This window comes from Acanthochromis polyacanthus, chromosome 6, assembly GCF_021347895.1.
Source record: "Acanthochromis polyacanthus isolate Apoly-LR-REF ecotype Palm Island chromosome 6, KAUST_Apoly_ChrSc, whole genome shotgun sequence".
Lineage (NCBI taxonomy): Eukaryota > Metazoa > Chordata > Actinopteri > Pomacentridae > Acanthochromis > Acanthochromis polyacanthus.
In genome coordinates this window covers 23,428,494-23,443,339 of record NC_067118.1, presented here as the reverse complement: position 1 = coordinate 23,443,339, position 14,846 = coordinate 23,428,494, and the positions used below count along the sequence as shown (strand labels likewise).

Here is a 14,846-nt window from a genome sequence, read left to right as displayed (position 1 = left end):
GAGAAAACTAAATGAACCATTTATCAGCCTTAATGCGCAGTGGCTCATATAAATTATGCCTTAATGTTGCCCAGAAGATAAAGTGACAACAGACATGCGCATCACTTTTAACACGTTTGCATTGACGGGGTGAGGATAAACATTTTTCCAGGATAAGTTAACCGTTCCCACGACATTTGACCTTTTTTCCTTATTTTCCATGATTGCAAAATTGGTCATTTTCCAGGTTTTCCAGGACACGTGGGAACCCTGACACTTAGATTTTAAACTTTAACCCTCAGTTTCCACCCAGGTGTGCGTTCACGTTTGTGCATAAAGGCTCCCACCACCACTGAAACGGTCTGCTGACCAGCTCTCATTCTAAAATAAGTTGATTATGATGGCAAATCCGGATGTTGAAGTGCTGCACAACATATTGACAAAAGATGAGCATACTGAACAACCAGTTAAACACAAATTTTGCTTCTGTATGGTGGTTATCCTGAAATATGACGGACAACAGTAAATTAAGGCGTCTGACATGGCCAGTCTCATCTGTATTTGGTCATTTTCATTGAAGAATTTTTCTTCTGACACACTGAAATCAAATTTGTACGTCTAACCCACACAAACAAAATATACACAAATCTACTGGTGACATCTATATGCGAATGAAGACAGAGTGAATGGAAAACTGGTATAAACTAGTAACATGATCATTCAAGACAACTTGTTGGAGGTTTTCTGTCATAATGTTTAATAAAAGCATCATCTGTGTCATAAATAATTATTAATAATCACAAGTGAGCAATATTGTTTTTTTGTGTCTTAAAGTTTACATCTCGCATAACTTTTACACACTTTGATTTTGGAGGCTCATAAAAAAGCAGAAAGTGAATGAAGTGCCTGAGGTAGTGATTTCAGACACAGCTCAGTAGATTTCATTCTAGTATTTGTGCAAACTGTGCTCCGTGTTCTTCAGAGCACGTTCCATTATGAGGAGAGTTCTAGAATCTTTCACAGCTGCTCCAGAGCTCACAGAGCCTCGTTGCTCTAAAACATGGCGGGCTTCATGTCTCTACTGAAGAAGGTTCCAAAGTTGAGGTCTCTGGACATGAGCTCCTCCTCCACGTTCTCCAGCGCCCACTTGTGTTCCACGATCTCCAGCGCCTCCCATTCACTCTGAAACAAATTAAAGGGAGCGTGTGAGTCGCAATGCTTTACCTCGTAACAAGTAGAGGCCCTCTGGAGGACTGGACATCAGAAATGTCTGCTGTGTATCCAGAAAACCCTTAAATTTAATTCCAGTGCCGATCTAAAAGTTTACACAGATATCAAGTATGTCAGGCTGTACATTGGAAAGTAAATTAAAAAAAGAGAAGTCTATGTGCGTTCCTCACAGACAAAAAGGCATAAATCAGCCAAAAAGGTGGCTCTCTTTTGCCTTGAATGTTTTGTGGAAGAAACCGCGGTTTGTAGAAATGTTTCTGGCAGCAGAGTTGCACTACTGGAGGCTCAGAGAACTCAGGGCAGGTGTGAGGAGATGATTAGTGGTACCACCAAATACAGAAAAGAAAGAAAGAAAAGCAGTTGTATCCACAGAACACTCCTTGCTTTCCTTACAATACATAGACTTGTCTATCTGACTGTAGGCAAAGACACAAGGATTAGTTGTTACATCCACAAATGAACCTTGAAAACACATGAAGAAACTCTTACACTGTGTGATCAGCAATATATATCATCTAAAAGTAGTCTTGATCAAGTTGTTGATCCCAGTCATTAAATAAGAACCCAACAGAGTCGTAATCAATACCATTTTCAAGATAATACACACTTTAAGTGCAAAAAAGTTTTTTAGAATCAATCCTGTGTACATGTTTGACAACTGAACAGCTCTGCAATGTGAGAAAGAAAAAAACAAGAAAAAAAATGCATTCCTGCATCTGCTCCTTAAGGTCAAAAAGGGGGAGAAATTCTGTCTTCCTTAAATGCCTGTTAGAACATGTACTGTAGATCAGCTGCAGTACCGGCCTATTCCACTAGGTGGAGACTCTTACTGTTTGTACTGTAATGACCTGAGGAGGTCGTCTCTTGGACTTCAGGCGGTTCTATGTTGTGGGGTTAACAACAGGCACCATGACAGAGAAAAACATCCAATAATAATGCTTAATCTGTCACTGGTATGTCATCTAGCCAGAGCCGTTGTGTTTCAAATATTGGACCCTCACACAACATAAACCCTCTCATTCTAACAGTTTTATGACAGCGTATGCAAACAGAGCAACAGGCTTGGAAATATGGCAGTAATTTAAATACACACTGCAGTCAACCCCAATCCTTGACTTCACCTTAGGACATTGTTACTATTATTATTGCTTTAACAGCGTTTTTAAACTTCTGGTTCTCTGGTCGCTCTGTGATGGGAAACAGTTTTTATAGTGATCTGAGAAGAATCTCCCTCTTTAAAATGGTTTATTCAGTATTTCATAGTTTATTCAAGGGATTTGTGAGAGTTGAATATTACATTTGAGTGGAAATACATCTTTTTCTTCCTGTCTCTCTGCTCATATCAGCTTGAGCTGCTGCAGTCTTCACATTAAACAGCCATCATTCAGTTCAGACATTAACCCTTTAAGCTTCAGTCAATTCCAGCCGTTTTCAGTACAAAAAATCGCTAATATTCTATTTTTAAATAAAAAAAATTACGAAAAATACGGGGAATATTGGACGCGCATCGGGAGGTGCATTTCCTTGAAAACGACCGATTCGGGGATTTTATACCGACTTCAGGACATGTTTTGGACAAAATAGTTTCCTGGCTTGTGTCATCTGATGTAAAAGGTTGGATTATAGCCGTTTTTTGTGGAATCTTTTTTTTGTGTGTAATAATAAACCCGGAAATGTGAGTCGCGCTGTGTGCTTTGAAGCCGTGTATAGAGAACGGATGGATGAATATTTGTTTTTGTCGGACAAATGTGTTTTTCTCACCCGCTGTGGTAATCGCATCTGAAAGTGGTTTATACCGGCGGATTCATGAGAATCTAAGCTTTCCATCGGTGTATAGTGTTTGTATAATCGCGTTTGCACCCGTCGGACATTCCTGAAATTCCTATGCAAATTAGTAGGTGTACCGCCGGCGGTACACTGAAGCTTAAAGGGTTAAACTAGCTGAAATCTGAAGCAGCGTTTTAATGCAAAAAGTCAACTATTTACGTCTACACTTGAAGTGACAAAAAGGTTTGACAGAGTATGATATTCTCCAATATATATGTCTGTTTTTCTTGTCCACTTAAACTAATTAAGGACCATTGACCTTTTATCAGCGTCTCACCTTAAAAGCCTTGTTGGGGTCGGGGGGCATCGCCATGGCAGCACCTGTCATCTGGTCCTGCATGATCCGTGACTGGTCAGCAGCTGTGAGTTAAAACACACATGATTATGACTTGAAGAACCAGTTTAGTGTGTTTCAGACTGCCATTATTTCTTATTAATGTGTTTCCATGGGTCGTGTCAACTTTGCAAGGAGCATAACAGGTATGCAACATGTTAATTCCACTACAGGAGAGAAGAGACACAAACATTTATTGGCTAGCAGTCAAAAGAATCCATAAAATATTGCAAAAAAATCCAAACTTGTGGATGTCTAATACAAACTATTGTATCTCATTTGCTATGACCTTTCCAGCATGAGTTAAACTTAAACTGTCTGTAACCTCACACATGCAAAAAACAATCAATGTGAACCATAGAGCCACAGCAGACACATTAACAGGAAGTATGTAAAGTTAAACTAAGCCCAAATGATCCTTTATACATACGTCTTACTGTGACATAAAACAACCTTCTCAGAAAATATACAGCACTGAAGGGCGTTGTTAGCCTAGCCGAGCTAGACAACCCACGGCAACGAATTTAATTCTCTGCCAGGGTGGGTCTAGTTACCCTCGGTAAGCCTCGAGGTTGGATGCTCCTAAAACTGGCCGATGACTCACCATGAAGTGTAGAGTCAGAAGGCGGGCGTAACTACGTGATGACAGAGGCGCGACGATTCTGACAGAAACAACCGGAAACAACTAGCCTAGCCGCGCTAGACAACACACGGCAACGAATTTACTTCTCTGCCAGGGTCGAGAACAGTCATTGAGCTCCATTAGCACCGACTCTGAATAATCTTTGTGTTAACATGTCTGTAATATACTTGAGCTTCACCAAACTCCCTCATCCTCTGATTTCCAGCGCTCTAGGAACCACGTCAGCCTATTCGTAGCACTGATTGGTTGTATACCTACCCAATTGCTGCAGAGTGATTTGAAAGACAACCTTTTAGCCCGCCTCCCTCCCTGTCGAGAGTTCCTAGACCCTTGTGTCTTCAGAGCTGGGTCTAGCGCGGCTAGGCTAGGGCTTTGTCCGAAATGATCCAGTTCACAAACACATTCCTGTACAAACAGCGAACCTCATTCTTGACTGTTTTGTTTGGTTTATGTTTAAACTCCTCCAAAAAAGAATCTGTCTGGTTTAGTTTAGAATCATTGTGATACCATTCTGACCTACAAACATTTAGAAAATAAGAAAACACTGTTAAATTCAACACAAGTTCTTCATCTATTCACGACAGAGGCTCAGTGTTTTCAACATACTGCTCTGGTGAGTGAAAAATCACAATGTAATGGTATTTTTTTTTCCACTTATGGAAATTGTCGAACAAAGCACAAGCAACTGCAGCCAAACAGAAAATAAACCCACCGTTGTCCTGGCCCAGTATGAGGCTGTACATGCTTCTCAGTCCAAACACATTCAGGAAGTACCAGGAAGCTGAACTCACCCTGCACAGAAACAACAAAACGGCACAACAGTCAGCATGAAATAAGCACATGAACAGATACAGGAAGCATAAACTGTGTAGGGATAAAAGTGTAAACAACTCATGAGTCTATTGCACATTATTTTTATTTACCAGCTAAAATCTCAATTTTTTTAAAGTGATCGGTTAATACAATTTAATCACACAAGTCTATTGAGACTGAAGCAACATTTTATGACAGGTCACATAATTATATACTAATTTATCTCTGCATGTTTTATATGTTATAATTTTTTCATATCCTATTTAATTTACATCATGAGTCTCCATACATAATAAAACATTGTGTCGGTTTTCTTGTCTAAGAAATGTTTTGTAAAAACAGAATCTATAATACAGACGGGACCCTGCAGATTACCACACAGATAACTAGTTTATCTAGCACAGGGATTAAAGCAAAAAAATTTTCATCTGACTGAAAATGTTGTTCTGGTCAAAATCATTGACCACTATTAAAATGATGCGAGACAATACTACTATAGGGTACAAGTTTATATAGTCAAATTTGGCTATACTGTAAAACACACTGAATGGGAGAGTCTACAGGTGTAAAAGATTAGTAACATGGATCTTCCAAAGATAAATAGTCATCAATCTGTCCTCCCGACATAAAAATAAACAAGTCATCTTATTATCATCACTGTTAAACCTGTCAGCCCCCTGTGCATGGCATGCCTGTGTTAAACACCTGCAGACCAGAGCGCGGCAGATTCAGGACAGCAGACCCAGGACAGGATCGCGGTGCTGACTGGATTCCGCGAAACACGTGGGGAAGTTACTTAAATATGACTCCTCCCCCCCCCCCGCCCTCAATTTTTCCATTTGACGGAAATCCGTCGTGGTGACGGAGAACTTTTATCCCTGATCTAGCATAACACATGTCACCTGTGTCACACACAGAGAACACACATCCTACAGTGGTTCATATGTCCTGGAATAAAACTGGACGGTAAAAACTGATGGCTGAAGTAAAGTTTCCATCCATCCATGATGAAAAGCATTTCCTCACGTGAAAACACCAGGGGGCACAGTTTGTACATTAAACAGATGAAGCCAAACTGTGGAAACAAGGTGATAGTTTTGTCTGTATGACAACTGACTGCTCTCTCTCTGTGTTGTGCTGCATTCATGGTCTGTAGAGCAGCTGGGCGTGGATGTTTTTACCAGGAAGCATCCAGGGACAGCAGGTCTACTCCTCTCTGTAACATCGGCTTGAACCTCAGAGTCAGAGGGAACGGCACCTTAGCTGAAAGACAACACCACAAACATCAAAAACGGTTATTTAATAAATAACACAGATAAGACAAAAAAAAATTAATACAACTGCAGTAACTGGTTTTCAAGAAAATTATGTGATAGAGTATCAGTAACAAGCAAAGGAAATGTTTACAAAACTGTGGTGAGAGCAGCGATGTTGTCTGGTTTAGAGACAGAGGCACTGAGGAAAAGACAGGAGGCAGAGCTGGAGGTAGCAGAGATTAAAATGTTGAGGTTCTCTTTGGGAGTGACCAGGATGGACAGGATCAGGAATGAGTACATCAGAGGGACAGGGCATGTTAGATGTTTTGGACATAAAGCCAGAGAAGTCATAGTGAGATGGTTTGGACTTCAACAGAGGAGGGATTATGAATATATCAGTAGAAGGATGCTAAGTTTTGAACTTCCAGGCAGGAGGTTTCTGGATGTAGTGACAGTAAACATGAAGTTAGTTGGTGTGAGAGAAGAGGACATAGAGGTTAGATGGACGCAGATGATTTACTGTGGCGACCCCTGAAGGGAAAAGAAGAAGACGTTGGTTTTCAAGACAAAATAAAGTCAGCGATTGACATGTTTATTATTGTGTATTGAATTAATTTAAGCCAGAACCAGTGTGCTGCAGGTAAGTTTACAGAAACAGAAGGTCGAAAAATAAAGAAGAAAATGAAGCACCTTTCACAATTAAATAATCTGACATCATTGTTTGCGATGACAAATCATTACCAAAACATACACCTGTGTTTTCTACAGTCATTCATGACACTTAAGAGTGTCGTGTACCAGAGCACTCAAATAAAACATTGGAAAAATAAATATTAAAGACTTGAAAAGAAAAAAATAAAGTCTTATTTTCTATATTTCTGTAATTTTTTTTTTTTTTTTTTTTACAAAAGAGCCCATATTTTGCTTTTTCAGTATCTCCTCTTCTCTTATTGAAAAACATTTTTGTATTTTTGTGCATGTTAGGGTTTGCAAACTTACAAATCCCACTTTTTCTGTAACTTACACACGTGGACAAAATTGTTGGTACCCCTCAGTTAAAGAAGGAAAAACCCACAATTCTCACTGAAATCACTTGAAACTCACAAAAGTAACAATAAATAAAAATTTATTGAAAATTAAATCATCAAAATCAGCCATCACTTTTGAATTGTTGATTAACATAATTATTTAAAAAAACAAACTAATGAAATAGGGCTGGACAAAAATGATGGTACCCATAACTTAATATTTTGTTGCACAACCTTTTGAGGCAATCACTGCAATTAAACGATTTCTGTATTTGTCAATGAGCGTTCTGCAGCTGTCAACAGGTATTTTGGCCCACTCCTCATGAGCAAACAGCTCCAGTTGTCTCAGGTTTGATGGGTGTCTTCTCCAAATGGCATGTTTCAGCTCCTTCCACATATGTTCAATGGGATTCAGATCTGGGCTCATAGAAGGCCACTTTAGAATAGTCCAACGCTTTTCTCTCAGCCATTCTTGGGTGTTTTTGACTGTGTGTTTTGGATCGTTGTCCTGTTGGAAGACCCATGACCTGCGACTGAGACCAAGCTTTCTGACACTAGGCAGCACATTTCTCTCCAGAATGCCTTGATAGTCTTCAGATTTCATCGTACCTTGCACACTTTCAAGACACCCTGTGCCAGATGCAGCAAAGCAGCCCCAAAACATTACTGAGCCTCCTCCATGTTTCACCGTAGGGACAGTGTTCTTTTCTTCGTATGCTTGGTTTTTGAGTCTATGAACATAGAGTTGATGTGCCTTACCAAAAAGCTCCAGTTTGATCTCATCTGTCCAAAGGACATTCTCCCAGAAGCTTTGTGGCTTGTCAACATGCATTTTTGCAAATTCCAGTCTGGCTTTTTTATGAGTTTTTTTCAGCAGTGGTGTCCTCCTTGGTCGTCTCCCATGAAGCCCACTTTGGCTCAAACGACGACGAATGGTGCGATCTGACACTGATGTACCTTGGCCTTGGAGTTCACCTTTAATTTCTTTGGAGGTTGCTCTGGGCTCTTTGGATACAATTCCAACGATCCGTCTCTTCAATTTGTCATCAATTTTCCTCTTGCGGCCACGTCCAGGGAGGTTGGCTACTGTCCCGTGGGTCTTGAACTTCTGAATAATATGAGCCACTGTTGTCACAGGAACTTCAAGCTGTTTAGAGATGGTCTTATAGCCTTTACCTTTAAGATGTTTGTCTATAATTTTTTTTCGGATGTCCTGGGACAATTCTCTCCTTCGCTTTCTGTTGTCCATGTTCAGTGTGGTACACACCTTTTCACCAAACAGCAGGGTGACTACTTGTCTCCCTTTAAATAGGCAGACTGACTGATTATGAGTTTGGAAACACCTGTGATGTCAATTAAATGACACACCTGAGTTAATCATGTCACTCTGGTCAAATAGTTTTCAATCTTTTATAGAGGTACCATCATTTTTGTCCAGGGCTGTTTCATTAGTTTGTTTTTTTAAATAATTATGTTAATCAACAATTCAAAAGTAATGGCTGTTTTTGATTATTTAATTTTCAATAAATTTTTATTTATTGTTACTTTTGTGAGTTTCAAGTGATTTCAGTGAGAATTGTGGGTTTTTCCTTCTTTAACTGAGGGGTACCAACAATTTTGTCCACGTGTGTATCTATGTCACTAAATAAAGTGGTATGCAAAAGTGTGAAATGGTTAAAAAAAAAAAAAAAAAGAAAGAAAGCTATTACCAGTTCCTCTAGCAGATCAACAATGGCTCATTGAGGAAGGAAAGAATCGTATGTGTAGACGGATTCCAATGCCTTGGTTCCCTGATAAAGGGGAAGAGTAGTTGCACATTTATGTGTAAATGTGTAGAAAGTTTTGCTAAAACCAGCACCAGCACTTTTTTTTGGCCATTTCTGAGTTCTCTCTACTTCTAGTCATCATTGTTCTGTTTTCATTGAGGTTCAGGACTTTATACTGCAGTGAAAAAAAGAACCACCAGTGACGAAAAATGTGACGGGAGTGAAAAGCAGCTTCGGCTCCAGAGGGTTACACCATTTAAAATGAGTAACGTTGCCACTTTAACCTTAGAGTGTCAGCATATTTCCTGAGGTCAATATGGCCAAGTGTAAACACATCATGTATTATTCTTACCCATAAAAAAAAGAATCATTCACCAACTTGATGAAGGCTAGTGAGCAAAGACAAACAACTTAACATGAACACTGAAGGACATTTTTCATTATTTAAATAACCAACATATCATTTAAAGAGTTTTACCTTTTGAAGACTAAACTGTGTGTAACAGAGTTCATGACTGAGAGCTGAAGAACTTACTGATGACAAATCCAGAGAACGCCCAGTTGATCCATCCACCGATCAGAATCATGGGCAGGACATTAGTCAGGTTCCCCTTCATCATGTCTGTCAACATGCTGCTGTCTGAAACAAACGCACACACACGCTAATGTAGCCGAGAATCATCTCACTCACTAACACAGATAACAAAAACTGGCCTTCCTTCTCAGACTCTGATGCAGCTGAGCTTCAAGGAGTTACAATGGCTTTCATTCAGGCATTTTACACACAATGCAACCGAATCAGTTTGTAAATAAAATCACAGTCAGATGTGTTGACACTAAAATAGTTGCTTAGATTTCTAGAATCGAGTAACATCATTTTACAACAAATATGTAGAATATAAAGTATAAGGTGCACCATAAACTACACAGTTAACATTGTACTTTAGTGGCATCAATTTTCAGCACATTCGTCACATCATGTAAATACACACATGATGTGATAAACCTGAGGGTGGGGCTTCCTGACCAGTTGTCTATACCCTAAAACCAAGTCTTAACCAACAGGCCTTTCAAAGTCTCGTAAAGTGAGGACAAATAAGCGCTGGTCCTCACAAAGACAGACATACAAAAAAATACTCACCTGTCATGGGGTTCTTAGGAACAACCTTCCTCTTCACCTTCTTGAAGAAACCGGTCTCTGCGTTGTTGAAGTAATGTTTCCTCATGGCGAAAGACTGAAACAGTGAGAACACTGTGGTTAGTTTGTTGTCTGTAAAAACAGCAGAACAGTTGGTCTGGGTACCTAAGAAAAATCTCTTTTCCCAATAAATGCAAAACTAATTAGAAAACTAGAAAACGTAGCAGTTTTTCTGTTTTCCCAATTCAAATGACCAACCAATTGTACTTTACACCGTCTGTAATAACAGCAGAACAGCCAAATTCACCAACAGTACAGAAGAACAATAAAGTGTGTATTTACCTGTCGGGGAATGTACTTTCCATTCTCTCTGAGGACGCGGCTGCGCAGCAGCACCTGGCTGAACAGAAACACCAACATCACCTGAGCTGAATAATGTTGTCACAATAAAAGGTAACACATTTTCCATCTGTGTTATCACGCAACATAATTCTGATAAAGATGTTCACTGTCTGAGCTATTACAAGGGTCTGACTTTTGTATTGTAAAGGAATTAATGAAAAACAGATACAACCTCACGAGCGGAATCACACGCTGAACATTTCAAAAGTGAAAACACTTAAAATTTGTCAGCAATAATACAACATATTCTTAACTTATTAATGAGCTAAAACTAGAAGTTCATAAAAATAAAATACACATAAAACAACACAAATGAGCTATTTTTTCCATGAATAATCTACAAGAGAAGTCTGTCCTATTCAGAGTAATTTGCTCTGATATAAAATTTATTGGATAGACTGCTTTTTTCATGAAACTGTATTTCAGGGACACAGTTTGTTGACATGCATGTTCCACATGTGCACAGTATACTGAGTGAAGAAAAGGAGACTAACACTAAAAAGGAAGATTCGGCTGCAAAAAGAAATCAGTTGTATGTAAACATTTTGGCTACAGAAAAGATCATGTTTACCAAAAACAGGTACTCATTTGGCAGGGTATTACAACTGTTGCCACCACAAAATGAAACATCTAATTTGTGTGTTAGACCAAAAGAAAAACAATTTTTCGTCGGACAACAGAGCGATAAACATGTTTTACATCTCCACATTTTTAATGAGGACTTCTGCTGCCTGGAGCAAGTGGACCAAGCTACATCACTTTAGCTACAGGCTGCATCTTACAGTTGGTAAGTTATATATACAGTATATTTTTCTCTTTTTTTTTTTTACTCAAGCATAACAAAGTGTTTATTCATAAAAATGGGCTAAAATATCAGGAAAATGCATTGATAGTTGTTCAACAAGGTGATGCAGGGTTACTACCTTTACTGTATGCAGATCAGTCATGCTTATTGCAGTGTGTGTTCACACCCACAGGCTAATACTGAGCCACAAATAGGCCTGATTAAACATTAAAGCACCCCAAAATCTAACTTGATCATCTACTTCATATAAGATAAGTTTCTACTTGGCATTTGTTAATGAATGTCTCATGTCTCAGTTGGTATTCTGTTCCCAAAAAAACGCAAAAACAAAGAACAAAGCTCGTAAAAACAAATTCTTGTTTGACCTCACCTGTCAGAAACTTGCTCCAAGTCGACCTTCTTGTCACTGTGAAGCAGCTGAGTAACATAGTGACGAATGATCCCAACAAAGAAAGTGATGAAGACGATGGGCAGAACCACCCACAGCCGAATACTGGAGTCCAGCAGAAGCTCTGGACCGGCCATCGCACTGTTCAACCAACCAACCAAAATACAGACAAGACGACGCTGTGGAAGAGAACAAGAGTTCAAGAACAGTTTGCAGTTAGACTGCAATTTTTACACCATCACCAAGCACTAATTAATTAACTGTTAACGATTCAATTATCACCAATCAATTAATCTTTGTGAGATTTTAAGAAAAAAAGGTTGACATTTTTAGATTCAAGCCTCTTGATTTGTGAACCTTTTTTGGTTTCTTTCCTTCTCTGTGATAGTAGTCGGAGAATGTTTGAATCAGGAATCAAAACTCTGACATACAGTATTTTAAAACCAGACTAACACTGTGGAGTATTTTGGTCCTAACCCTTTTTTTGAGACAGGGCATATGTTCCATGAGAGGGAAGCAATTAAGAGAAATGACTCTTAGTAACTGTGGCAATGCTTTGCAAACAGTCAGTTTCATGAGGTTACAGTCGATTTAAACCCCAAACTCTGAGCACAACCTGCTCCAGAGCAAATTAGCTGTGCAGTATAATTACTATGGTGATCTACCAGGTTGATAATCACCTTCAGGACGGTAAAATCTCTGACTTTAGGCCAAATGTACCTCACTAACCCATTAGTCTTGCTTTGTAGTACAGCCCTGAGCTGCGCACACACAATTACACAGTCCATCTTAAAAACTTCTTAAGACAACAAAACATTATGAGAGCCCACCACTTTCCCACCAACACTTAAGTGCCAAGAGATCATCAGACAAACAACCTGATCTGCTTATGTTAGGTGATGAGTACAGTGCATGCATATATAACTATCTGTAAAATAACTTTACAAATAACCTTTGGTATTTATATGCACATTAATACATGAAGAAACACTTTCAGAGAGGACTCTACAGGATACTTCAAGCCCAAACCTGCTAAAGTTTAGAAAAAAATTATGTAAGAAACCGTTTTTGAATTTACGAAAAGGAGTTTGATGTCAATTTATTATAAGACCCACAACAGTATTAGGCACCCTTAAAACGCCAACCCCAAATATAAACTCGTCTTGACAACTGCACGGTGTTACAGTTACACAGCTCTACATGCTGGTGACTCCGTCCAGCCTCGACTCAGCACTGACACACTAACTTCTAGAGGTATATTAAAACAAAATAATCAAACAGTCAAAGAAACCACAAGTTTATCTTTAGCGAATCTGCTAACTGAACTAACATGCTCTATCTTCTTTTATCACCAACTAGCTGAAATTACCATTTAGCATTAGCCACCGTTGAGCTAAGGAGCTAAGTATAAAAGTTTGCTAACTATGCTAGCCATCGAACCAGGCTAGGGTAGCTAGTTCAAGTTGAAATTCCTGTTCTACTAACAGTTTCTTCCAACACCAGTTCGGTCTGTTTAATAAACATTCTTTCACTTGCTACTAGCTGCTAAGGGCATTGTTTAAGTCTGTTTTTAAAACTTAACTCACCACATTTAGGAACTTTTAGGTACACGGACGCGACAAACACGTTCAGCTGTTCGAAAAAAAAAACGAAGAAGAATTACTTCCGGTCACAACGGAATCACGTGACACTGGTAACATGAAAACTACAAAAAGAGAAATAAAATTTTCATTCGTAGAATATTATTTGCAACTAAATACAATCACACATGATATATCTGACTCATAATGTGCAAATATACAGATTCATCTAGTTTAATTTTTGCAATTGAAGTTTATTATTACCGAATATTTGTAACCCAAAAAAATGGATTAAGTTTACAGTGTAATTAGGCATGACATGTATGATTAAACCTAATATCATCATATTGTTTCTGACATTTATGCTGTATGTGCTTGGTTTGTACAATACCCTAGCTTATATCTGGAATTGGCTTAGATCTAAAATACAGAAATAATATATTCTGCATTTTCTCCATGAGGCACAACCTTTATAATATAACTTGCATGATTAAATGAAGTCATTTTGATATACCGATATTCTTTCAGTCCCAATACAGGAACTGAAATCGCTTTTTGGTAGGTAGGACAATGTTTTATAGGAGTTAAATTGGTCCCTAAAGCCTGTTATAACTGGAGTACAAAGAATGTACTATTGTACATTCTTAATAATTAGAGACATATATAATTGCTTCCACAGACTGTGATCAGTTTTTGGCAGGTGGTCACTGACCCTGAAGAATGAAGACAGCTAAGGTTTGTTGCATTTTGCAAAATGACAACAAAGTCTCTATCTATTAAGGAGTGTCTTAAAGTACAATACCTCTGAGTAGCACTATGCACTGGCTCCAAAAAGCTATGGCCCCCATACCCCCATACCCCCATACACCATCTTTCAAATTTATCATGAAAAGCAAGTCAGTATTTTTTTTTAAACAAGTGATTTTATATATATATATATATATATATATATATATATATATATGGCATGTATATGTACATATGTATGTATATGTATATGTATATGTACATATGTATATATATATATATATATATATATACATATATATATATATATATATATACATACATACACACGTGGACAAAATTGTTGGTACCCCTCAGTTAAAGAAGGAAAAACCCACAATTCTCACTGAAATCACTTGAAACTCACAAAAGTAACAATAAATAAAAATTTATTGAAAATTAAATAATCAAAAACAGCCATTACTTTTGAATTGTTGATTAACATAATTATTTAAAAAACAAACTAATGAAACAGCCCTGGACAAAAATGATGGTACCTCTATAAAAGATTGAAAACTATTTGACCAGAGTGACATGATTAACTCAGGTGTGTCATTTAATTGACATCACAGGTGTTTCCAAACTCATAATCAGTCAGTCTGCCTATTTAAAGGGAGACAAGTAGTCACCCTGCTGTTTGGTGAAAAGGTGTGTCCACACTGAACATGGACAACAGAAAGCGAAGGAGAGAATTGTCCCAGGACATCCGAAAAAAAATGATAGACAAACATCTTAAAGGTAAAGGCTATAAGACCATCTCTAAACAGCTTGAAGTTCCTGTGACAACAGTGGCTCATATTATTCAGAAGTTCAAGACCCACGGGACAGTAGCCAACCTCCCTGGACGTGGCCGCAAGAGGAAAATTGATGA

At 38.3% G+C, this 14,846-nt stretch overlaps 1 protein-coding gene across 1 annotated transcript; it reads right to left on the bottom strand.

The window, feature by feature from the left end:
* Nucleotides 1-709: 709 nt before the first annotated feature.
* zgc:86609 (ER membrane protein complex subunit 3-like) lies at nucleotides 710-13,276 on the bottom strand. Its single transcript, XM_051949786.1, has 9 exons — nucleotides 13,196-13,276; nucleotides 11,592-11,788; nucleotides 10,357-10,414; nucleotides 10,018-10,111; nucleotides 9,412-9,516; nucleotides 6,008-6,089; nucleotides 4,726-4,805; nucleotides 3,314-3,396; nucleotides 710-1,161 (listed from the first exon to the last, which is right to left on the bottom strand). Exons 2-9 carry the CDS (start codon nucleotides 11,744-11,746, stop codon nucleotides 1,033-1,035), a joined length of 786 nt encoding a protein of 261 aa, XP_051805746.1. The 5' UTR covers nucleotides 11,747-11,788; nucleotides 13,196-13,276; the 3' UTR covers nucleotides 710-1,032.
* Nucleotides 13,277-14,846: the final 1,570 nt, after the last annotated feature.